This window comes from Triturus cristatus, chromosome 12 (assembly GCF_964204655.1).
Source record: "Triturus cristatus chromosome 12, aTriCri1.1, whole genome shotgun sequence".
Taxonomy (NCBI): Eukaryota; Metazoa; Chordata; class Amphibia; order Caudata; family Salamandridae; genus Triturus; species Triturus cristatus.
In genome coordinates, this window is record NC_140595.1 from 547,482,134 (window position 1) to 547,509,649 (window position 27,516).

General features: G+C 43.6%; 1 protein-coding gene across 2 annotated transcripts in view; it reads right to left on the reverse strand.

Annotated features, from left to right (window-relative positions):
• LPCAT2 (lysophosphatidylcholine acyltransferase 2) overlaps window positions 1-27,516 on the reverse strand; it is a 211,308-nt gene that overhangs the window by 57,404 nt on the left and 126,388 nt on the right. For both annotated transcript variants that reach the window (XR_014971930.1, XM_085636920.1), the window contains exons 8-10: window positions 24,345-24,399; window positions 16,077-16,159; window positions 10,223-10,348 (exon numbers count right to left, since the gene is read on the reverse strand). Coding sequence is in view for 1 of the 2 variants with exons in the window: in XM_085636920.1 (XP_085493046.1) it covers window positions 10,223-10,348; window positions 16,077-16,159; window positions 24,345-24,399 (264 nt within the window). In the remaining variant the exon portion in view is untranslated. The remainder of the gene's footprint in view (window positions 1-10,222; window positions 10,349-16,076; window positions 16,160-24,344; window positions 24,400-27,516) is intronic.

The window sequence follows — 27,516 nt, forward strand, 5'->3', positions numbered from 1 at the left end:
GGACCAACCACTTTATCGTCCACTTCAACATCACCAGCTCACAGACCTCCATCCCAAGTCTGCCCAACACCTCCCACCGTAGTTAGAGCAAAGTCTCAAATGACACATGAATCAATGCACTGAACACCATCCACCCCAACTTCAACCAGCAGACCAGAATGTCTGAAACTTCAACAATTGGATCATCAACTGCACCAAGAGCATCGCTCCCATCGGCAACACCACCCACAGAAGATCCACCAAGTAGGCTAGCTGGTACACTTAAGACCTTAGAACCTCTAAACGATTCTGTAAGCAACTGGAAAGGAGATGGCGCACCAGCAAGAACATGACCGACAAGACCGCCTTCAAGACAGTCCTCAACCTCTACCATAGACAGTTGAGACAATCGAAGAAAAAGGCCTTCGCCTAATTCATTGGATCAAGCTCCATTAACAGCAAAGAACTCTTCAACATCAAAGAATTCTCTAACCCCTCAGTTGCAACAAACAACGTTACCCACTCACAGGAACTCTGTGACAACCTTGAAAACGTCTTCCACTACAAAATTGCTAACATCTACAGAAACTTTGAACCCAAGTCCATCAACATCTCCAAGCAAAACCACGACCCATCCCCCCCCCCCCACCCACCACAGACATACGACTAACCGAATGGAGCCAACTCGCATTCATAAACACGGTCCACTCAGAGGCCCCAGCTAACCCATGTCTTCACCATTTCCTCAACCTAGGCGAAGCTAGATTCAGACACATACTCACCACCTTGTTCAACACCTCAATTGCCACAGCCACCTTCCCCGAGGACTGAAAACATACAAAAGTCAACGCCCTACTAAACAAATCATTGTCAGACCCCAGCTAACTCAACTACCGACCAATCCCCCTGCTCCTGTTCCTGACCAAAATCTTAGAAAAAGCCATCAACCAACAACACTCCCCACATTTGGAATGGAACCTCTTATTCGACTCCACCCAATCCAGATTCCGTAGCACCCACACCACAGAGACAGCCCTCATAGCGGCTACCGACGACATCAGAGCCCTCCTTGATCAGGAGACTGCGGTTCTGATCCTTCTAGACCTCTCAGCAGCCTTTAATATGGTCCCCCACCACACACTCATCACAAGGCTGCACAACATAGGCATCAAAGGAGCTGCTCTTAGGATAGACTGCCTCTTTCCTCACTGGAAGAACATAAAAAGTCCACCTTCACTTCCGAACCCAAGTAAATCATTTGTGGAGTACCCAAAGGATCCTCGTTCAGCCCCACCCTCTTCATCACATAAGACACCTCTGGCCAACATTGTCAAAACCTACAGCCTCAACATTATATCCTACGCGATGACACACAACTCATCCTCTCCCTCTCCGAAGACACCACCAAGACCAACTGCCACAACTGCATGACAGACGTCGCTAACTGGACGAAGGACAATGGCCTAAAGCGCAACACGGACAAGACAGAAGTTCTGATTTTGGGTAACACAAACTCCCCATGGGACACATTCTGGTGGCCCTCAGACCTACTCTAACCCCCACTGACCACGCAAAGAACCTAGGCATCATTCTGGACAACAAGCTAACCATGATGACTCAGGTCAACTCCGTCTCCTCCTCCTGCTTTTTCATTCTCTGCATCATTCGTGGTCAGGGTCAGATTGGGCAGTTGGGCGATGGGCTTGTAACTGCGGATGACATGTGGGCTGGTTTTTTTAAGGGCTTCTGCTTCATTCCTGCCCTGCCAGGCCATCGCACTTCAAGCAATGATGGGAGGGTGACGGTTGTAAGTGTGACAATCGGCCTTACTGGGGGCCAGGTGTTGCTCCATTTGTTGGGCCATTCTTACCTTAGCTCCCCGTGTGGCCGGCTTGGACCAGCATCAGTGTCATGCCCCGGATCCCTCCCCTGCAGGCAATGGTGGAGGATGAGGGTGGGAGTACGCAGGGGCCTCGCTGTGGCGGGGATTTCTGGCTGTGGGCCATCTACACCTCAGCCCCCACTGGAGCAGCAGCTGTGTCCTTTTTCTTGACCCCTTTCCTGCATGGCCATCGCCCTGAGGCTATGGAGGGCTGGGGAAGGAGTGAAGTAGGAAAAACTTTCCTGGAGGGTGTGTTTCTATTTGCATAGCCCTCATTCTGAGCCAACATTTATTAAGCTTTTATTAAACTAGAGAGGAGGTGGTGTTGCAGTCAAACCTGCTGACTTTGGAAGTGGGAAACCAGGTTCCAGTCCCAGCAAGCATTTGCAATGCAATAGGTCTCACATTTACGCGAGTAAAGCTATTTGCATTGTAAATGACAATGCCTTTTATTTACATTTTATAAACCAAAACATAAATAAAAGTTACTGTGATTTATAATGCCAATAGCTAAAACTCACGTGAAAGCGAGACCTATTGCATTGCAAATACTTGTTCTACAATGTACATACATGGTGCAGTCCCGGAAGCACCGCCAGGCCTGCGGGTGGCGCCCTTCGTGCAATGCTAACCCCACTTTGTGGCACTCATTTTAATCGCCCTTAAAAGAAATTTGGCCGCTCTTGGAAGGTATTCGTACCCGTTACCTGACGGTTTCTGTTGGGTCTGAACCCACTGAGTGTCCTTGCTTTCACAGAGACACTAGTAGAAATTTGCCTTTAAGGTTGGATGTGGTTCTTCACAGCTGAAAGGATGTGAGATGGGCTCTCTGTATTGTTGCTGATATTTTTGTTATTAGTAGTAGCTGATCCGTCTTGTCTTTTCCGCTCTGGTGTCAATGGTGTAACCGGATATATAAAAGCTAAAAGGAGCAACAAAGTGAATTCAAGGAAGGGACTAGTCCCTTCCGCACCCCCGCCCCCGCCCCCCCCCCCCCCCAGTAACCAGTCCTGCGGTGGGGGACGAGACCCGTGTGGTGGATTCTTTAGCCAAGGTGAACTTGGAGTCTAACTTAAACGTTTACGTGTACATTGTGTGATCCTGGGCAAATCAAGTGATCTCCCTCTGCTGTCCTACAATTACATTACCCGCCACTTTTGAGGGCGGTTACAAACAGGCGAACCCCCAGACTTCCTTAGCACATCACAAAATGTAGGTTTATAAAAGAACGTGACATGTGTGTTGACCGCACCATCCCCGTCTTGTTATATAATAGAAATAAATGAAAAATAAAATGATTCCTTTCTTCTCATTGAAATGACCCATTTACAACGCATAGAAGTACTCTTGTTCGAAAAGACCACTGCTCCGATGTTAACTCATTAATCCTTTTGCTTTCATACACTTCTTTACTCACTTAGCCAAGCCCACCCCAAGGCCCTTCTCGCTCCAGGACCTCCGTGTCTCTCTCCACCCTGCAGCGAAGAGTATTTAAGGATCTCTAAATGACAGAAAAGCGTGAGAATGAGAAACTTTTTTCCATAGCTGTAAAATATTTTCACTTTCAGATAACAAAGTAATGGCGACACTTTGAACGCCAGCCAATAAGAATGATGGGCGAGGCTTCAACTCCTCTTCTGAAATCTCCTCGATTACAATAAGCCTCGCAGAGCGAGAAGCGCATGCGCGCTGCAACGCAGGTCTGCGAGACCTAAAAATGAATTTGATCTTGTGTAGTGTTACTGGTGCTCATGTAAATCGTTAAAATGCCCTAGCGCCGAGTTCACCCTATGTAAAACTATTTTAAAAAAGCTATTAGGAAAGACAGCAATTTATACATGTCATAAGATTCTGCAAGGTACAGAGCATGATAATTAGAGAGTACTCTTTATATAAAAATATCCATATTCTTTTTTAACATGAACATGGCTTTACTGTCTTTGTTTAGTTTAACTGTTAGTCATGGATGAGTAAAGCAGTTGTAGAACACATTTTAAAGTGCTTTCACATTACCTTGACTTTTTAAAATACATACTGATCGGAGCAAAAAAAATACAGACTGAGATTTTCTTAATTTTCGCACTGACCAGGATATTAAAATACCGCTCATGTTGGTAAAAAAATGGCAAGGTGGCAACCCTAGCCAGATCAGGTGTTGTGGCCCTTGGGCAATTTTATTTCACCTCGCCCACCTGGCCAGAATGCAGTGCTTCTCATTTTCATCAATCTTACTGATTTTATATGCTTTAAAATGCTTAGGTTACCAAACATTTCTCTATAAATTAGTCCAATGAGAGTAACCAAATGATGTTTCATGAAAAAGCACAATCTGAAAATGTGGGCCACTTTTTGGGACTGTCCAGGAATAATTGCAATCCCAATCCGACCCTGTTCGTAGGATATTTGAATGGCTACTCCAAATCTTTAGACGCACCATCACCCAGGCCCTCATCTCCAGCCAACTGGATTACGGCAACGCTTTCTAAGCAGGGATCGCAGCTCAGCTCCTTCGATGACTACAGACCATACAGAATGCCACAGCCAAACTTGTCTTGGACCTCCCTAGACAAACCCACATCACCTCCCCGTCTCTGTGAACTCCGCTGGCTCCCTGTACAGAAAGGATGTCAGTTCAAGCTCATGACCTATTCCCAACAAGGCCCTACACAACTGCGGACCCGCCTGCTTGAACTACGGCCTAAACTTCCATCAGCTTACCAGACACCTACGATCCGCTTTCCTTTCCCTAACCCTCACCCCCTGCATCCGACATAGCAGATGTGGAGGTTGCTCATTCTCCTACCTAGCAGTGAAGACATGGAACAAGCTACGCTTTCTTCTCCAGACCTCTCCATCTCTTAGAGTTCTGAAAGTCCCTGAAGACCTGGCTTTTAGGCTAATCAACTGAAGCCTGCCAGTGCCTGGATAACCTCACGGGTGACAAGAAGCACTCAAATGTGCTGATTGATTGATTCCAGCTATAGTGATTACTCTACAAAGGCTGAAACTGCCTTGGGAGTCTTAACGAAGACCCAAGTTTGCCGTTCAGAGAGATATCATATAGGTCATCATAGTACTCCGTCCATTTGTAATGCTATGTGTAAAGTGATATTTCTATGTTACAAGTGCTTCTATATTACCAAATCGATTGTACTGCGGTAGTATTTTTTTCGGTTCTGGGCACCTTTCTGAATAGCATAGAGTGTTGAAAAACACTGCAGCTTAAGTGGCAAAGGTATATATTAGAAAGGCATTAGCAGTTTTTGAAAGATTCAAAACCACTTAAGCATTCGCAAGCAAATAAAGACCTGGTTGTTCTCCTCCAAAGTCTAGCTTACTTTTCTTTTTCACTGCTGTCGTCCTACCTTTGACTTGCGCTGGGAAGTCCCCTTTTGGCGGCAGCCATGCGCTCTAGAAATCATTTTAACATGACCCGATCCTCACTGCAAGCTCATTCTCAACCCCCACAGTGCACCTTCCCAGCTATCCAACCACAAAAGTACAACATTGCCCCCATTGCTAAAGCTTTAAAGACTACACATAAAAAAGTTGGGTCACCAAAGAGCGATGTATGCCTTATCAGAGGCAGTAAGTGCTATATAAATGCAATTACATTACAATACATTACATAAACCACATTTACACTAACACCATAGCATTCAATCATTCGGCAGCCAATAGTAGTTCATTCGTACAAGCTGCGCAACTATTCCTTTTAACTGCCTGCCAGTCTTGCACTCTCAGAAGAAAACTGCTAAGGGTCATGCCCATCATCCAGATCTGCATCAGTAAACAGCAAGAAACACCCATTACCAACTGAATAGCTATGGAATAAATGAAGAGATCGCTCCCCATGCCTCTGTCCAACGCAGCACTATAATGTAGTCCACTACTGCATAAGCCAACTAGCTACATACTACGACTGCTTGTTCACATCTCACAAAATGACAATAAGATATGGACGATATTAACAAATTCCATCCCAGCAGCTCTCTCCATTTTCCCCTTTAAGCTATACTTGCTCAGGACCACAAGTTCCAAATAAAATATCTCAGAATGGGCAATTAAGTGCATAAACCAGCAGTCGACTGCGAACATAAGGACTACCAAAAAGGGACCTGGAGAGCTACACAAAGCAGTCATCTTACTGACACCATAAACGTGCACCTGTGTCTCTCACGCCTTCATGCATCACACTGCTAAGTCCTGCGTCTCATAACACAATAACCGTACCTCGGTGGGCATTACACATGACATGGAAACACTTCCCAAAAAAGATCAAAATAAAGACAACACACTTCTAACCACACCCTACATGGAGTAGCATGCTGCCCATGTTAGCAAAAGCTTCAGCGTCCCTACATAGGGATAGTAAGCAATAGGTGAATCTTGCAATACAATACAATGTATTCTTAAATATTAGTGACAGGTTACAAATGAGAATTACAAAACACTATTGAAACATGTTGGGCCAGTAACATTGGTCTAGAATTGCTCAGCTTTATGAAAAAGAACCATAGAGGCCGGGCTTCTCATCCAATTAATTTAGATAAAATTAGTTGCAAATACTGCATTCTACCAATCGCTATTACCAGACAGAGACAGGGTCACTGCTAAGATGGATGTTATTACGCTATGAGAAAAATATAAAATGTGCTTTAAAGCGGACACAAATAAGCTTAGGGTAGTCAAGGTGGGCTATAAATTCCTGGGAGTCAATGCAGTATCTATTGACACAGGGCAGGAAGGAATGAGGGCAACCCAAGGGCAGGGCTTTGGTGAAAAGAACCCCAGCCCCTTACTACCTCTCAATCATTTTCAACTCTCTTGGTTGATTTAGAGCAAGTCTGAATAAGTCATGTGATAGGAACAACATAAACTAATGGACAGCCCTGTTGAATAAGTCCTCAAACTGTCTAAGCTGTGTAACCAGATTAGCCATAAGGTCACAGGCCTGAGTCTGTTCAATGAGTTATTCTGCTTTTTAGAAAGCACAATGTTACCAAATGGTGTCCTCGTTCTTGGTCAGACCAAAAACAAGTACACAGAATGTCAAACATACTGGGATTAGAATGAGAGGCGACTGATAGATCATTCCACAGAATCAACACTTTGAGTAAAAAGGTACAATCACTAGAGTGACCACTCCAATAACTATGAACTACCAAGAGTGGCTGAGAGGCAGAGTGTAAAGTGTAAGGCCTGAATATGTGTCCATGGTGAAACACAGCTTTATTTAAAACAGAGACTTGAACATATCACTCTTTATCAACAAAAGGCAGTGTAGCCTAGCCAGATAGTTTATAATAGAGGACTGGTGAGGCAGGCCTAAGAGCTGGTGGGCGGACAAATTACCAATAACTGAAAGACGGAGGATGAGATCTTTTGTGTCTGCCCAAAGTAGAGCGCATTATCACAATCCCGCCTGGAAGAGATGGCTGCTTGAATGACCATACATTTACCTTAGACAAGAAGAAGGGGTAGAACTTTACTCAAGGTTTTGAGTAAGGGGGGGGGGGGGCATGCTGAGAATGCTTTGTGTATTTGAGGAGTAACTATGCGGCCTGGGTTTGTAAACTCTATGCTATCTGAGGGCCATATTTTAATGAGGTCTAAACCTGTATGCAGGATTAAGCTAGAGACATAATTCTGTGGTGCAGGACAGGCAAGACTATCATGTTTTGTGTTACACCAAAGACCACTCTGCTTCATGATGTCTGAACCTGTAAAGGTTATTGAACCTGAGATACAACTCTGATGTCTTAAAATCTGTCGACAAAAACTGCGCAACATAGCAAATAAGTATGTTCTGTAAAGCACACTATTGAAAGATCCACATAAACTGAAGTTAGCTCTGCTAGTCAGGCCTAAATCTATGCGTTTTCCTATCTGTGGGGATAGATATGCAGTGGGAAGTCAAGCCCTACTTGTGAGGTTTAGCTCTGCTGTTTAAACCCAAAGTTGGCCCCGCCACATAACTTGTCATTGCTCTGCTTTTTAGAATTCCAGTCTGTCTAACCTAAAACACCTGAATTATAGCTCACCAGTCTGGGACACGAGCCTAAATCTGCAGTAGAGGGTCCGAGTCTGAAAGTTCTGTGTCTCCTGAAGCACGAATATGCTAAGTAATGTTTCAATCTGTATGTTTTATGTTGACAAAGAGACATATTTGATGTTGATGGCCAACCCCCCCAAGCTCTATGTCTCTTAAGAGATAGGTCTGCACTTGTGTCAGGTGTGGAGGGTTAAATGAGGATTGTGGCGGCTAACCCAGGGTTACACGTCACGAAAAGCTAACGTAGGATTTGGTTTGAGGGGAAGACGTGTTTGAAGCTCTTACATTATTTATACAACTCTGTTTAATTCTCGACTCTCATCCTTCTAAGAATCTGTCTCAGCCACATTCTACCAACTTGTGCTTCTCACTTGAGTCCCCATGATGCCTAACCTGGCTCTGAAGAGTTTAACACCAAAACTGAAGCTTGTTTCCTAAGAGCTAGTTATTACATTCCCTGTTGGAAGATATTTATTTATTTCTTGATACAAGCTCTGCATAGGCCCAGAACTGCTTCAGCCGAAGAGTATCATGGGAGACCAGTTCCACCATCAAAGCCTCATCACCTATGCCCTGTTCTTAGGTCAAAGGGATTCTAATATAGCATCTCAATTATTCTCTGTTTTCTTGCTATTATCATTATTAGTAGCATCAGTATTATTTTATGTTATATTTCTTTTGGTATCCTATGTTTTACATATGAATTATTCTATGTTTTATGCACAATAGAACAAGCGAGACAGAGCGGTTTATTTGTATCCAACACTGAAGATATTCTCTATAGTTGGCTATCACAATGCTCCCAACAATACACATTACAAATACCACACAATAACCAAACAGAACACATTAGGCAGTTCTGCTCATATGCCCAAAACAATTCAGGTCTGACACTTAGTTGGCTACTACAATAGTAAGTAGTTACAATGCATTTTGGAGTCAAACTGTACAAATCGCTCTTTGGAAAGGGAGCAGCGGCAAGCCAAATCCAGCTTGGGTTTCTTGTGCTTGCACCAAGACTTGTTGTTCGACTTCATCTTGGACTTACCGAGGACAGCTACATGGACTAGTACCTGGCCTTGGAAAGGGAGACGGCGTGGGACTTGGAGGGTGGCTGGCCTAGTTTATAATGCTCTATGACATACAGCTTCACCTCCTGCACCTGGATGGCCTTCGGCTTCATGAGAGATCATTTGTTGCCCGACTTAGAATTATGTTGGAAACTGAGCCCCAAAGGCAGACATCATGTGAGTACATAACCGACATCTGCTTTACCGCAGACGCGACATGGCTTAAAACATGTGGTCTTCGCAGGGAGAAACTTTACCTAGCACACTGTTAAAAAAACATTTTGGAGGTCGGTAAAAGAGCAACAAAATTTAAGAAGCAGAGTTAGGATCGGGGTCATAAGGCATGAAAAAAAGGAAGTTATATCAGTGCACAACGGGTGACACCTATGTATGGCTCTGTGCCATCATTTTCAGAGGCGGGATGAGACTGCTGTGGGTTCCAATGGCACCACCCACCGACACACAGGGTTGGTTTCTGAAAAGTTTCAAGACCTAGACTGGCACTCAGGGAAAGGCAAAAGGTAATGAATCAGCGGTTAGAAGTATCCAAGAGAAATGACAGTTTTATGCAAGCGAATTCTGTATCCCTGTTCAGAGAATCAAGACTAGTGACATTTTATGGTAACTAAGTGCATTTGGCAAAGCACAAAATCTGCCATGATAGTGGCATTTTTTGCATTTGTACATTAAATAGTTGTGAGGATACTGGGAACTCCTGGGTAGCAAACATTGGTGAACACCCAAAACCGTGTGCGCTTGTTTATTTATACACAAATCCATGCCAAGTAATATTTAATCCTCAAAACAAATGCAAATATAGTCCAGCAAGAGTGCATTTCTAAGGCACGGATCGGAAAGGTTCACTGCCATATTTAACTGGTATGTAGTTAAAGACGTTTCCCCACAGAAGAGTAAAAATAAAGTTTAAATATGCAAATGTGCGTTAATTTTGCAGTATCCAGCATTAAGCATCTAATATAAATCCCAAATAGGTACATTTTACGCATGTGCATAGTCCTGGATATCTGCCACTGGAGGGAATTTCCATGACTATTCCTGTTATTCGCGACAAAAAGTATGGGAGTGTACTCCAGATATAAAGCAGTCATTCGAAGGTAACTTTCTGGCTTTCAGAGCTGGCTCTTTGTTAATCAGGCCCACCACGGTGTTTACGCATTTGAAATCTGCATTGATAAACGCTCAATACAAATTAAAAAGCAGACACTATGATCTTACTTCAGTTTCCTGCTTATCTTGGTAAATTCCACCAAACCAGCTTCCATCGGTAATGTCAGTTCCCCAGCTGAAATCATCAGCCTGCAATCTTCAAAAGTATGATCTGTGACAGGCACGTCCAACGCTCTAAAAAAAGATAAGAAAAACCTGAGAATAACTCACCATTGCTATAGTAGTACATTATGGGTACTTTCTTTCATAAGAGCTCCCATTCATTTTAAAGACGCTGTAAAGAATACGTTCAAGCTTGTTAGCGATCAATTAAACTTTCAATAGATTAGGATAGACTGTCGGGAAGAAATCACGCGGATTTTAGATCACACTGCTTAAACATATTGTACCACCAGATGGCAGTCAATCATATGTTTTGTTCAGCACATGGATGTTAATCAGTTGTTTTCTGAAATAATTATGCTGGATCGTAATATGAGGAGACGACGTCATTTAGAAATCGTCAAGTCAATCTGTTGCCATTATTTACGAGCTCACAATAAAGCCCCAAACACATATAAAAAGAATCCGAACCTTCATTTTACACTTTTCCAACAGATTAAATGGAAACAGAGAGATCTACAATAACTATAGGTACTTAAGTATATAATGGGCACACAAAAAAAAAAAATCCGGGGCATCCTCCTCAGGTGCCTGGTCAACCTGGACTGCAGGAACGTCAGGGGATGGTTTCCCGCACCCCTTGCCCTTATACTTCCTGGCAGCTGCCTGGACCATTTTCTTTGAGGCTGCCGCCTCCCTGGACTTCCTTCCTGGGCAGCCATGGACCTCGTGGTCATAAAGACCCATTCAGACAATGTCAACGGCTCCAAGTGTGACTTGAGCACTACCTCTTTCCAGAGTGTGCTGGAAGTCACTGCCCAACAGAATCTTTAGACAACCTTAGATACCCCTACTCAAAGAGAACCAGAGTCACTGAAACTATGACTTGCTGGAATGTGGTAGGGAGAATGTGCTCTGAGGACACCAGCTGACACCGCACATTAGTCATGTTGGCCCCTGTGTTCCTCAGAGCTTCCTCCTGTTGCCCACAGATGGTGACCCACTACCTACACTTGGAACAATAGGCAGGCATATGAGCTTTTGTTATTATTATCTCCTTATCCACCAGGGACACTGAACTAGCCAACCCAGGTCTCTGCCCACTGCTGGGGGCTGTGCCCTCATGGGACATTTGGTGTCTCCCTTGGAGTACTCATACTTCTAGCACTCAGTACAAAAAACCTCTCTGCCTGTTAATCCAAAAACCCTTTCTTCTTTTTCTCAGATTGGGACTGGTTACTGCTGTTGCCTTGTGAATTATTTTGTGGGCCGGTTGAGAACTCCTTATTTTAAAGATTTACTTCCCCTTCTTTCTTGTGATGGGATCCCTCACTACCCATTTGGAAGTCCCCCCAGAACTTTTGCACATTTTGGTGCTGGCCCAGAGGTCTGCATTCTTAGCAAGCTTCCTGGGGTCCATCAGCTAGCTGTGCACTAGGTGCTGGCGCAGCTCGGTAAAACAAATATTGAGCACGTGCTCCCTGAGAACCAAGTTGTACAGCCCATTGTAATTATTAACTTTGCTGCCCCTCACCCAGTCAGGAGGAGTAAGATCACCCTAAGGCTGACAGTTCTAACACAGGGGGAATGATTGGATTGTGCAAATTAAGAAATAGTTACTTACCTTTGGTAATGCTCTTTCTAGAGGATACTCTATATAACTGCATAATCTTTACATCCAGAATATCCCCAGGCGCCAGATGGGATCCATAAGATTTTTCAGCACAGCCCCTGTGTAACCATAGATGGTGTGATGTGGCTCCACATAGACTGTGGAAGTGATGATTGGAGACACATATAGATGCCCCCTAAGCACGCGGATGTCAGTTTCTTTCTGAATATCGCCCACGCTACAGACATGGAGCCAAAAAAAGAATTGTCTGTGTCAATGTGCAGAACTCTATATTGGGACCTTTTTAGATGGAAGAGTCCATTCCACAGAATGGGGAGGAAGGAGGGCGGTGACGAATCTGAAGTTTATATGTATGTGTTTGGCGTGCATCAGCCCAGGAGGGTATCCTACAGTATGCACCAGAAAGAGCATTACTGAAAGTAAGTAATTTGTTTTTCTGACAGATACTTCTAACTGCAGATTTGTCACTTTTAGGGTAAATACTAAAGCAGCACCTCACTGGCGGGTCTCTGGAATTTCTCAGACCAAAATGTCCTGCAGGACTGAACGGCCAAAATGCCCTTACAGATGGACTTGGCTATAATGGAAGTAATGTTTTGTGTGTGTGTGTGCATTGATGCCCATGGTGCAGCCTTGCAAATATCCAGGACATGCACTAGGGGAATGGGCCCTCAACTCTTCTTGTAGCTGCTTTTTGCCATTGCATAGTAGATCTTGATGCAGAGAGCTATCTATATGGAGAAAGTCTGTTTCTCCATCACTTTGCCTTTCTGTGCTGCGGAGAACCCCACGAAGAGTTGATAATCCACGTGGGGGCCTTTGGTTTGATTGATGTAGAAGTCGCCAAACTCTTTAGGGGCCCACAGGATGAAGTCTCACCTCCATTTTAGAGGGATGAGTTATGGAGTGTCCAATATGAAAGGATTTCATAACTGTAGGGCGAAAAACCACTCTAGTCCTGCGCACCATTTTGCCCAGAAAGAAGGGGTGTAGGGCAACTGCACTGAAAGAGCTCGAAGCACACTCACACAACGAGCTGAGAATATCGTAAAAATAAAGACAGTCTTCAGTGTCAGGAGATGTAGGGAACAACTGTGCATCTGCACAAGAGTATACATGAGGAAATTAAGGACCACGTTAATGTCCCACTGCAGCATCCCTAAACGTTTAGTAGGAAACATGTGGAACAAACCTCTAGGAAAATTAAGGACCACAGGTTATTTGAATGAGGATCGTTGGTCGGCAAACACAAAAAAGCCGAAAGGGCGGAAAAATAACCTTTAACAGTGCCCACTGAAATTCGTTGCTGGGGAAAAGGCAGATCAAACAGTACCTCATCAGTCGGTTAGCTTGCAACAAGTCCATGTTACGGGTGCCACACCAAGCCACAAACATGTCTCAGCCTGGTGCTAACAGATTATTTAGGACTCCTGGCCACTAGAACGACATCCACTACTTCAGAAGGTAGATGGAATGAAGTCAACTGCTACCACTTAATCTCTGCACATTGAGGTGCCAATTGCAAAGGCCCAGGTGAAAGACCATGCCATGCTGCTGCAACTGAATATTCTCCAGAAGGGGCAGCCTGATCAGAGGACAGATGCTCAAGTCTAGAGGTTCTGGGTACTACACTCTCATGTGCCAATTAGGAGTCACTAAGATGACTTCGGTCTAGTCATTCTTAATCTTCTGCAGAACTCGAGGTAGGCCAGGTAGCAGCTGGAATGCATACAAGAGTTCTGTGCTGCACTTTAGGCAAGCAGTTCTTAACCTATGGTCCGGGGCCCCTTAGGGGTCCACAACGCCTAGTCAGGGGGACGTAACAGTTTAGAAAATTAAATAATATTACCCGATTCCTAAAGTTCATAAATAAAGAAGCAAAATATAAAATTTAAAATAAATAAAATTTCGAACATTTAAACATTCCGTAAATGTGAAGGAATTAAAAATTGGAGGCCAAATATGTTATGTTATCTAGGTACTTATAAAGCGCACAGCTACTCGATCGAGTGTCCCGGTGCTGGATGAAGTTGGTATCCTCAGACTGAGGAGCTCAAAGGAGCTTTTTACAGCTTCAACCGTGACAATAAAATTACAATTTTGATTTTTTAAATATTGGTTTGTAAATCAAATACAATATTTAATCATTGGAGTATTTGAGGAATGTTTGCTTCCATATTTTTGTGTATTTTGCTCTTAAAATCATCAAACTTGTAATGATTAAGTATGGTTCAACAAAAGCCAAAGCGTTAAACACTGCTGTATGTGAAATGCATCTCTGACAGATAGCCTTCTTGGGAACTCCAACACACTAAAGCGTTCACACTGTGCTTCCTCGGCAGTGGTGAAGAGATAGAGCCAGGGCTCTCCCTATTTTTAGAAGACGCCCTGCACCACCTCTGGGTGTAGCTGCCATTTGTGATCCACTAGGCGTCGCTGGCTGAGTTAATCTGCCCTGACGTTTACAGGTACTACCAGGTGGTGTACAATCAGAGTGTTGTCCTGCTGATTCAGCAAGGCCCAGAAGCCCAGAGTCTCTTGCCAGAGCCCAAGAATCCACCCCACCGTGCTTGTTGCAATACCACATCACAGTGCTGTTGTCCATGATGACCTGAACCAACCTTCCCTTGATGGACAGTAGGAACCCTTAACCGCTAAGCAAATGGCCCGCAACTCCAGCAGGTTGATATGATGGAGGGTCTCCTGTGGAATTGGCTCCTCAGTAGGGGATCAACAGCTATACCACGGGGCACCTTAATTTCCTCGTGACTTCTTGGAGAGAGAATGGAAAGGCCGGTTTAAGGGCTGCTCCTTGAATTTCTTCGTGGATTGAGACTTACCTGAAGATTTGGATCATGACGCCCTGTAGCAGGACCTGCCCCAGAGCCAGAATGGGTCTATGTCCTTGACTTATATACTTCACAGGGTTCTGTCACAGACATTTATTTGGGACACTCTCCAAGGCTCAGGCCCTGTTGTTTTAGAAGGGGACATATTTCCTTGCACACTGGAAGGAAATGTTCAGAGAGAAAGCTTTTAAACCGATGAGAAAAAGTTAGGCGCTAGCTCTGAATTCGCTGCATATAAAGATGCAAAAATAAAGGAACTGACGTCCGTGCGCTTGGGTGGCGCTTACAGAGGCTCAAATTGACAATTCTAGGGCAGAGCAGAGTTGACATGGAGCTGAGCAGCGCCACCTACCACCACACAGGGGCTATGATAGGAAATCTTACAAATCAAGTCTGGTGCCTGGGAATGTTCTAATGGTGCAGAATGTTTGGTTCCATCCGGGGTTAGAAATGCGAGCGTTAGGCTGGCATGTTATCATATTAGTCACTTCACAAGCTAGTGATGGTAGAACATTAGGGAAAGGTGGCCCAGGCTGGTTGAAGCGGAGTCCCTGGGAAAAGTAGAATTAGAGATTTGTATAAGGTCAGGAGCAGATAGGAGAACCAACCTTATGGAATTCATTGGAGATAAACTAAAGACACGTCTCTTTATAAAAAAAATATCACCTCACCCATTAAGTAACCGCTTTCTCTATGCCTCGGTTAAGACTTTTTGACTTATTAGGGTTTCGTCTTTCTGTTGAGTGCTCCACTGCTTCCCAGTTGGGTGCATGCTATACAAGTACTCTACTTACACACCAAAAGAAAGTATGCCTTCTTATCATTCTATGCTTCTACAGATCAAGACATATCTGACCATCTAGTTCACACCAAGCTGCACTTGACATTGTTCTATTCTCAAGTATAATTTCTGTATGCATGTGCACCACCCAAGTCTAAACGATTTTAGAACTGAGGGCCTGATTTAGAGTTGGGCGCATGGGTTGCTCCCTCACAAGCATAACAGATATTCAGTCCGCAGTGTTACAAATGCCACTGGATAGAATACACTCGAACTAAGGCGGACGACTCACGTTTGTGACGGAGTAACTAGCCCGTTGAAATCTAAAATTATGTCCTTTGATTGATATAGCCACATTACCTGAACAATAGTGTGTTTAGCTTTTAAACATTTGAAAAGGTGAACTTCATATTTTTCCTTTTTTCATTGGTCAACACTTCAAATAATTATTGTGGACTAAGATCATTTAAGAAATTACACAATCTAAGCATTGCTAGCTTCCTTAAAAAAAATTACTAAACATGTACACGTACGTACGTTGCCATTTCTGAACGGACGTTGTTTGCAAACAGAATAGAATCTTTTATCTCTTCTTTGGTAGGAACATGGACCGGCATGAACTGTAGTTAAAGTAAAATAAACAAGCCCATGTCAGTACAGTAACTACACACAATTCAGAACCAAGTGTTAAATATGAGTTGGCAATGACATTAGATTTGGCTTATAAATGAAAGTGCCTTTTCGGTCACTAGTGAGTTTAGGCACTAAAAAACACCATACATGCACTTTGTCATTCATTCTTTCATTCATTAATCCATTCTTTCCCCCAGTGACTCATTCCTGCACTTACCACATCGATCCACAAGGAAACCCACTCAAAAATTCAACAATTATATGCAAGCTAAATTAAAAGATTAAAGGTCAGAAACTGAAAACATGTTCCCACTAAAACATTATAATCAATAATTGATTCTGTTGGAAGCTACTTTAATGTAGTTATTTACACTTAAGGAGGAGACCAGGAGAAGGTCCAATTCATGTACATCTAATGAGAATACTGAACACATGCACTTGTTACGTTCCAGAACACATGGATTGTATATTGGTGCCATTGTAATTATTTTCCACTGAAACGTGGCAGACACATGCTTGCATTTAAAAATAATTAAACATAGTAGTGGGTGGCCATCTTGCAATGGCTTTTTTGTATGTGGTGTATATTGTACTGAAATTCCAAAATGGTAACCATGCGTCAAGCATCATGGGGCCATCTTGGAATTGTATAATAATGATACATTGTGAATTATGGTTGCATGCCCACTGAGGTGAGGTATGTCCCCAAAGCACTGGTATAATGACCTCTGAAATGAGGTATAGTCAGATGCATCCCAGTTGGATGGGCGCCACCCCCGTCCTGATCTTTGAAACTATATTTCACCTAATCATGAATTGTCCCCAGACGAAGGCAATGTTGGCCGAAATGCATCGGGACCAATGAAATGCATGTTGGGACATGTAGTGTTTAAACTACCCACATAAATGAACCGATATGGAGAAAGAAGAAATGAAACTTCAGCGAAACAGTTGTTCTTGATGTGATTTACATTTTGATTGAAAGGATTACACCTCATTTCAGAGGTCATTATACCAGTGCCTTGGGGACATACACCACGCCAGTGGGGATGCAGCCAGTTTTCATTTGACTCACTCGGATTCAGGGAGTGACACCCAGGAAGCACGGGACATCTTGATTACACTAGGATAAACATTAGGTTGAGCACGTACTAGCCCCATTAGTATATTGTGAATTATGCCACTGCAAGATGGTGGCTGGTTTAGAACCTGTGGCCACCCTGTAGATGAAATGAAATCTGCCACTCTATAGACAAAATGAAAGACAAGCGATTGGCGTGGCAGTAGTAAAAAAAAAAAAAAAACTAGAAAAGGAAAGAAATAAAAAGGGATCCATAAAATGAGAAATGTTAAACTAATGGACTGGCCCTCAAGCTGTGACACTGCTGCATACTCATTTTCAAGTGGATGTGCCTATGAGATCAGGTAACATGCCATCACTCACAGGGCTATAGACCCACCGCCCTAGGCGGTTATGTATAGATACAAAGTGTGAATGACACTCAAAGAGCAATGGCTGAAGAGGGCTCATGAGAGACAAGAGTAATAAAGCGAGAGTTTGTTTTCTGATGAGTCTCCTGCACTCCCAGTTTGTCAAATTGAGTAACTAACACCAAAACCCTTGCCTGTCTGAGATTTCACGAAACAAAATACCTGTTTACAAGTAATACTGATTTACCCATAACAGCCTACTAGCTTTAACATATGTTTTGCACAATACATAAGCCTGCTTTTCATAATAAACAGGTCTGACTTATGGCATCAGACATAATTTTTCCCAATGAGCTAATCAGGCCTACAGCCTTTATCTTTGAAGTGTCACCAAAACCAATTCATCCCTACTTCTATAACCTTTTGCACAAGACAACCATCATACAGTCATACAATTGCTAATGCATAGAAAGTACAGCTGGCAAAACCACATGCAACTACTTCTAAGAGATGTTCACAAATATCACAGAGTTTGTCAGAAGGCGTGAAAGTCGATGTAACCAAATACCTCTCTATAGGCTTTAACACAATCAAAAACAATTCACCCCTAAATGCCTATTTGCTTTAATATGTGCTTTACACAATACATATATGAGGCATATTGCTTTGTCATGCCTTTTCATCATAAATAGTTCAGACCATTAGCCTTGGTCTTTGGCTCGTCACCACAACCATCTCAGTCTTGCTGCATTGGTCATACGCATTACCACAGGCAGAAAGTGCAAAACAATCATTTTCCTGTAGTGGAAGCACATGGCTTCTGCCCAATCAGATGCTGTACTCAAAATAATCAACAGGAGGATGGAGCTAAAGCCCCTCCCTCAGTACTACTATGGAAAGCCTTTTTTGCTGTTGATCACACAGAAATTAGAAATAGCTATACTCCCAAGCCACTACTAAATATAAAAGCAGAAGGAACAAATGATAGACGGAATGCTGAACAATGCAAACATTCACCCCCAGTCACAAAGATCTGGGTTTAATCCATAGTTCTTTTACTAACCACACCACCCCAGTTTGGACCCAGCCATATGCATATCAGTCTTGACCCTGCTCGTCATGGGAACAGTCTAGCCAGAACCTCCCTGGACCGGAAACCAGCATCCTGGGACTGGTTTTGGGGGGAACACCCCATATTAGCCAAGCCAGCTTGAATCCAGTGGCTTGCGCAGTGCTTGTGAAATCTCTTCTATTTAATATATCTTCAAAGAGGGCTCTTAACAGCTCCCATGGCTGAATGACTGATTCCACAGACGTACCTGGCACTATTGTAGGGGACGCATGTGAAGCTCTGCATGGGGTACAATTGTGATGCAAGACGCCATCATTCCCAGCAGTTGCATGAACTAGGTAAAGCTTGATTGGGTTGAAATTGTAGAAGTATAGCCTGAGTATTGCGAATTCTAGCTACATTGGGAGAGGCTAGAGCTTTTACTGTGTCTAGAGTGGCTCCTAAGTACGACTGCATCTGCGACGGATGCAGGTGAGATTTTTGGGCATTGATGGTGAACCCCAGCTGATGAAGTAGATCTATTGTGATCGGTGTGTGTTGTAGACAGGTCTGGTGAGTGCTGGCTTTGATGAGCCAGTCGTCTAAATAGGGGAAGATGTGAATCTGTTGTCTTCTGAGATGTGTGGCGACTACTGCCAGGCATTTGGTAAAAACTCTGGGTGCTGTAGTCACTCTGAAGGGAAGCACCTTGAACTGGTAATTCTTGCATGCTATCACAAATCTGAAGTATTTGCGATGAGCCGGATGAATTACAACATGAAAACATGCGTCTTTTAGATCTAGAGTAAACATAAAATCTGCTCTTTGCAAAAGTGGGAGTACCTGTTGAAGCGTCACCATATGGAAGTGTTCTGACAGTATATAGTGGTTTAACTCTGAGATCCAGAATACGCCCTAGGGAACCGTCCTTTTTAGGAATGAGAAAATACTGAGAGTAGACCCCCAAACCCTGGTACTGTTTTGGGACAAGCTCAATTGCTCCTTTTAGTAAGAGAGAATGAACCTCTTGTTGCAGCAATTGTAGGTGTTGTGGAGACAATTTGTGGGTTTGAGGTGGAATGTTTGGGGGATTGCTGGTAAGCTCCATGCAATAGCCATGTTGGATGATTCCAATGACCCATTTGTCTGAAGTTATGGACTGCCAAACGGGGAGAAATTGTTGAAGTCTTCCCCCGACAGCTGTGGCGTAGTTAAGGGGAAGCGTGGGCAAGTCACGGTTTATTAGGGGAAGGGAAGCTACCAGGTGTGTTGCCCTTACCCCTGCCTTGGAAGTTGTTACCTCTATAACCACCTCTAAAACCTCCTCTGCAGAGAGAGGACTGGTTGTTACCTTTATATGTTGAGGCATTCTGATCTGGGATAGGGTTTTAGACCCTCCTCTGTAAAAAGAGCCGAAAGGAGCCCCTGTTGGACAGAGACTGGAGCACTCTCATTAACTTGGCTACTTCAGTGTCCTTTTTCATCTTCTCGATCGCTTGATCTACGCTTGGGCCAAAGAGATGTTCCTTATCAAAAGGTGTATTAAGGATAGATTTTTGAACTGGTCTTGAACCCAGAAATTCTTAACCAAGCAGGTCTCCAGAGCAAGATGCTAGTGTTAACTTCCCTAGCCGCGGTGTCTGCAGAATCTAGAGCACAACGTACAGAGAAGTTAGAAATGAGTTTACCTTCATTTACTAAGTCCTGAGCCTTAGCTTTATGCTCATCTGGGAGATATTGAAACAATTACTCCATCTCATCCCTGTGTGCCCTGTCTTACCTGGCTAAGAGACCCTGCATATTGGCAATGAGCCATTGATTCACAACTTGAGCAGCTACACGCTTGCCAGAAGCGTCAATTAATTTGGATTCTTTATCTGGCGGAGGAGCATCTCCTGATGTTGGTGAATTAGCCTGCTTATGGGCGTTAGATACTACTAGAGAATCTAATGGTAATTGGCCTTTGATAAATATGTGGTCTGTAGGAGGAGCCTTATATTTTTTGTCAACCCTAGGAGTCCATATGCGTGCTCTTACTGGGTCCTTAAAAATCTTATCAATGTGTCTCATCATGCCTTTAAGCATGGGAAGTGTTTGTGATAACCGGTGTGTGAATCCTAAAGTTTTGAACAGGAAATCTTCCTCTAATGATTCCTTGTGCAATGCCACCCCATGATATTGTGCAGCCCTGGCAAGGAGTTCTTGATGGGATGCATTGTCGTATGGAGGAGATGGCTTGGCTGGGTAAAGGTCTGGATCAGTATCTGCTGGGAGATCGATTTTATAATCTGCCCATGGATCTTATGGGAGATGTATGCCCCCATCATCAGCATCGTCATCTGTATGGTGAGATTGTGGAGAATCCTGAGGTGTACTTTGCAAGGGATTCACCGGTAGAGAAGGAGGTGGTGGCGGTGATGGCAGACGCAAAGGACTTGTGGCAACAGATTTCCTTTTTAAAGGGATCTTGTAAGAAGGGTCTTCATCAAGAAGCTTGCGTTTGTGAGGAGGCTTGGTGTGAATACAGCCAGTGTCAGGGTTAATATAAAGTTTCTTTTGCTTTGGATCTGGAGTTAAAGGAACAATGTCTATATTGAGATCTGAAGGGGTGTCTGCCTGTTTTAGCGCCGATGTTTTCAGTGTCGTTGGTTTCAATGGCACTGGATTAAAGCTAGCCTGGCTGACGAAGGGTGTTACCCAGAAACCGGTCCCAGGATGCTGGTTTCTGGTTCAGGGAAGACCTGGATTGGCAGTTCGGGCTGGACTGTTCCCATGGGTCAAGACTGATTTGCATATAGCTGGGTCTGAACTGAGGTGGCGAAATTAGCTAAAGGATGGTAATGGATTCAACCCAGATCTGTGACTGGGAGTGAGTGTCTGAAAAGTTTCAGCGCTCCATCCATCATCTCCTTGTGTTTGACATTTTCGGTGCCCGTATGGAGGGTTTAGGCTCGGAACTGAGGATTTCGGCTATGAGCCGGGCTTGTGTTTGGGACCAGATGGCTTTGGTTCCGAGGAGGACCTTGGATGTCTCGTAGCCGAGCCTGGAGGCGGGGCGTTGGAAACGTAGTCTCGGTGCTGACCTTGGCCACAAGGTAGAGGTGGTGTCGAAGCCTTTAGGTTTTTCGGATTAGTTTGTGGAGGCAAGGGGTCTTCAGTACTCTGTCCCGGCGCAGTTCTTTGGCATCGAGGTCTATCTCAAGATCCGAGTCTGAGTCTTGAACAGAGAAGGCTCACCCCTCCTCTGCGGCTGATGCCCCAACGTCTTCCTGACCAGATTCTTCATCGAAGATGTTCGGTGTGTCTTCAGTGCTTTGACGCTGCATCACTCGACGTCGAGCACGATGATCGCAAAGAGTTTTCTTTGATCGGAATGATCTGCAAGCATCAAAGTCTTGTTCTTTTTGCTCGAAAGAGAAGCACAAGCTGCACACTTCGTGTGAGTCGGTGTGCGGATACTTTGTGTGGCAACGGGGACAGAATTTAAACAGAGTCCGATCCATCGACTGAGAGCTGACCCGGCACGGTTAGGCCCGAAGGCCGTCCACAAAGCTTTCCAATTGAAAATTTGATTCGTTTGTCGAAAATTATACGCGGAGAAGTGGGAAACGCATACGAAAACTATACAGTCGATGGTAGAGAGGGTTGCGCGTCAAGAACTCGAAGAACGGTTTCAAACCGGAGCGCAGCAATACACGTTCGAACCCGATGGCGGACAAAACAATCTAACAATAGAGTCGATGCCCATGCGCACTATTACCGAAATAAGGAGTCACCTTACCTTGTGACTAGGAATGACTTTATCGAAGAAAAACAACTTGCAAATATCCGGACCCAACACTAGATGGCAGGAGTATGCAAAGCATGTGTATCTACAACACACATGCCTCGAACATAATGTTTCAGCGCTAAATGAATGGAACGATCTTCAAGCATGGGGCATTATGGAAGAGCAGGGATTAAAGAAAGAAAGGGGACTTAGCTTTTGCCATGAACCCAGTCATCATGTTGCCGTACCCAGTAATAAAAATTACAGCCTTAGTACAAGAGACGTGTAGAACTCTCCTCCATACCCCTATCACCTCATTGCTGTAGAAAATGGGCAGCTAGACAAGTAGGGTAAATGTCAATACACCACCACTAAAAACATAGCGAGACATCATGTTCTTCATTCTCTTCAAATACAAAGGTCTTTGTCGAGGCGATACTGACATGGTGGCTAGGTACATTATTTACAAAAAGAGCTACCTCTTTTCCAAAAGGGACTGAGATAGAAGTGTTAAGATTTTGGGCATGGATGCAGGTGCTGTAGCTAGAACTGGGTTGCTCAGGGCAAACTCTTTCTCTACTTCAAGGCAATGGAATTGGCATCCTTCTCTAGCCTGGCTAACCCGCTTGCAGTGAAGGAACCTAGTAAAATGGCCAACAATAAAGGAGAGCCCATTTTTGGAAAATTTGGAAGGGACAAAATTAGGTACACTGTGATAAATTCTGATCGCGGAGAACCCTTTAATGACTATACAAAGTAAAAACTTGATTCAGATACTAAGGTCCTCTTTATGAGTGGCATCTTAATTTCAATGGAGTGTGTAGCAGCAGCAGTTACCTGCCCCATTGGAACTGGGACATCTGTGTTGTTCCAGAGGACGTGATTATCTTTATATGAGGAAGTACCAGGCAATCAGAATCATTACTTCGTCATGTAATTCCACATTTCTAAGGGAAACCCACAGGGCCCAACTTGTATTGGCCTGGATTTTCCCCAACCCCGAAGTTACAGATAACCTGGGTGTCAGCCATTCTGGCTTGGGGAAAATCCAGACCATTATCTGTTGCTCACATAATGAAGGACTAAGAGCCTGATTTCTGGTTTGGTAAATGGTACTCTGTCCATCAGGGTGGCGGAAGACTTTACCTACACCAACCTGACAGACTACCAGCCACCAAATCTCGACATGACTGGCAAATTGGTCACCTCTGTAAATTGAAAGGAAGCGCTGTAAGTGCAGTGGTTTTCAATGTACAAAAAGTTTAGTGGGTGACCGCTTTTGGTTTTGACTGTGGCTCACTAAACTTTTTCTAAAATGTGATTTTTTTTTTTTTTAGACAATCTCTGAAAGCAAAATATTGTTTCTAAAAACAAATAATTAATAACGCCATACCATGGGAGCTTTCTCCCAGGGTGTGGGGTGATTTTAATTTTTTTCAAAACTACCAGGTTTTTTCCTAGTGGTAACAGGAACAAAATACATAAAAACATCCACCTTATATAGGGCTGGAAGTATAATGTATTTTCTTGGATGACCTCTAAACCATTGGGCCATCAGAGGAAGCTTTCCATCGACAGGCCCAAAGGGGGCTCTGTCAACAGAATCTTATGGTCCGCCCTCTCTAAATGAGACAGGTGGAACAAGGGTTTGGTGGGCAGGGGCCTCCATCTCATCTGCAACAGAGTACCCTGTCGACCAAACTCTAGATCGGGCTCGAAGTGCAAAAAGTAAGATGTGTAAAATTAGCAGTAGGAATTGGGAAAAGCAGCTTAATTTCAGAATTTTGGAGTACAAAATTTAATGTGTGCGTTCGTCTGTTCTGACGCCGTTTGGGATATAGCTGGTTTGTCACAGGGCTTAATCAGAAAATAAAACGTTAACCAAATGTTTAAGGAAAAAAAAGTGTCAGCAGATTCTCACCTCAATTTCAACATTTGTGTAGAGCTGGCATAGAGTCATCAGTAACGTCTGTTTACTAAGAACAGAAACATATGTTAATGAAAAAAGTCAATTTATGGGCAATATAATTTGATAATATCTCTAGCACTAAATACATTGAGAAAAGAGGTCTACGGTTTGTGAAGATATTGTGACAAACTCAACCTGAGTTAATGACAATGGCCTTTGAAGGGTCATGGCCTCTGTATTTGCAGTTTTGACTGATGCACCTTTGACCAGATAGCTAGAACTGTTGATCCTAATAAGAGGAGTTTTGCTTATAAAAGCCAAAGATGAGCCACTTAACACACTGGGAGGCCACAATCAATTATAATTAGAAGTATGAAAGACCTCATATTTGACCTTAGATCCTCTTTTATTACATCACTTTGGTAGCCCCCCAAAAGAGCTACATTTTTGCAGATAATTTTTTTACTTTGATTATTTTTCCACCTTTTCATGTCTCGCCTAGGTACAGAATTAGCTGTCTTTTGTCGAAGACCAATTGTCAACAATACAATCGACTTTGGGTCAGCCTCTTGCCAATAATTAGATTATTTTCTTTCCCATCTCAGTGTTCTGGTCTTGATCCAATGGCTTTCTTCACTATTCTTTTGTTTGCCCTGTTCATGGGGCATTTACTGCTTTACCGTGCTTTTGACTGGATGGATCAGTCCACTTTTGACACAAGGAAGGAAAATGCTACTTACCAGTATACATCTGTTCTTGGCATGTAGAGATGCAGAGTTGTACACTGTGCATAGATCGACATCTGGTGTTGGGCTTGGATGCTTGCACTTTGTTGTTGTCTTGGAAGAGTCTTTTGTAGTCACAAGATATGCGACTCCTCCCTTGGACGATAGTGCGCACGGGCATCGACTCCATTCTCAGATTGTTTTTCGCCATGATGGGAAATGATGGAGTCAGTAAGAAATAAAGAGATGTCCATGTGAATGTATCTGATTAAGATAGTACTGGAACAGATACAGGTTCCGGGGAGGCGGGTGGGCGTGTACAACACTGCAGCTACATACATGCCAAGAACAGATACATACTGGTAAGTAGCATTTTCCGTTCGAGGCATATGAGCTGCAGATTGTACACTGTGCATAGACTGTACAGCAGTGTCTCCCCTAGCGGTGGTCACCTGTATCTGTTGCAGTGGTTTGAAAAAGAACAGCTTGGCCTACGGAAGCCTGTTGCTTAGCTTGCACGTCAACACAATAGTGTTTAGTGAAGGTGTGTGGTGTAGACTATGTTGCTGCTTTACAGATGTCATCTAAGGGAATGTTCCTTAAGAATGCCATGGAAGCCCCTAGTTTGCGTGTTGAGTGTGCTCTAGGGGGAATTGTTAATGTGAGTTTAGCCTTCTGGTAGCATATTTGAATGCATTTTACTATCCACCTAGCGATCCCAGCTTTGGAGATGGGGTTACCTTTATGAGGTGGTGAGAAGGCTACAAACAGTTGTTTTGTCTTTCTAAAGGGTTTAGTTCTGTCAATGTAATAAATTATGTCTCTTTTGACGTCCAGTGTGTGAAGAGCTCTCTCTGCTACAGAGTCTGGGTTGTGGAAAAACACCGGTAACTCAACTGATTGGTTAAGATGAAAAGCAGAGATTGCTTTGGGAAGGAATTTTGGATTTGTTCTAAGAACCACCTTGTTACGATGTATTTGTAAGAATGGTTCTTGTATGGTTAAAGCCTGAATCTCACTTACTCTCCTGAGTGAGGTAATTGCCACAAGGAAAGCTACTTTCCATGTGAGGAACTGCAGTTCACATTTGTGTAGAGGTTCAAATGGGGGACCCATGAGCCTGGTAAGAACAATGTTTAAATTCCACAGTGGAGATGGTGGCAGTCTAGGGGGAATTATTCTTTTAGGGCTCTCCATAAAGGCTTTAATTGCAGGTACTCTAAATAGTGTCAAGTTTTGTCTGTTTTATAAATAAGCGGCAAGTGTCACTAGGTGTAATTTTATGGATGGATATGCTAGATTACACCTTTGTAAGTGTAGCAAATAGCAAATGATGTCCTGGATTGAAGCATCCAGCGGATCGATGTTATTGTTATTGCAGTAGATGACATATTTTCCATTTTGCTGCATAGCAAGCTCCAGTAGTAGGGCATATGGCTTGTTTAATGATGTTCATACAGTCCGGTGGAAGGTTAAGATAACCGAACTCTAGGACTTCAGGAGCCAGATCGCTAGATTCAGTCGACCTGGGTCGGGGATCCTTATGTTTCCATGGTTCAGCGTTAGCAACGTTGGGGAGAGACATAGTTTTTGGTGTGGAACTACTGAAAGTTCCAGTAGTGTTGTGAACCATGGTTGCTCTGCCCATGTGGGAGCTACCAGGATCATCCTGAGAGACTGTTGTCTGAGCTTGCGTACTACCAGGGGATTCAGTGGGAGTGGCAGAGAAGCGTAGGCAAATCTGCCTGATCAGTTCATCCATATCGCATTGCCTTTCGACAACAGGTGTGGAAACCTGGCGGCGAAGGTTGGGTATTTTGCATTTGCGGGTGTGGCAAACAGATCTATGTCTGGTTGACCCCACATTTGGAAAAATGGTTGAAGAACTTGAGGATAAAGTTCCCATTCATGTATCTGCTGTGTCTGTAGACTTAGCACAGTGGTTCTCAAACTTTTTTGACCTGTGGCTCCCTTGCCCCATTGGCCATTTCCCGTGGCTCCCCACCGTTACTTTTTTTGACGGGTGGGATGGATGTAAGCCCGGCTTCGAGAGTACTTGCATTTTTCACCCTGAAAATAATCGGGATGAAGGTATTATAATCATATACGCAGGGTGTTTTGTATTACTAAGGCAGCGCCTCTAATAAAATATTACTAGTTACACTTCTTTGCCCATGCCTTTTTATTTTTTTTATTTTTTTAGAGTACCCTCTTAAAACTTTTTCATCCCACTTACAATGCTAGATAGCACCCCTATACATGTAGGTCCATTTGCCAAAGTGTTTGTGCGCTTGAAGAATATTTGCATGCACTTCCATTTCTACCCATGGCATACGTGCCAACACATCTGTCTCAGCAGGGTGACTCATGATTTTTTAAACTATATACAGCTTTGTGCCTGCTGTCTCCTCCCTAAAATTGCCTCCAATTCAATGCAAGTAATATACATTTCTCAGATT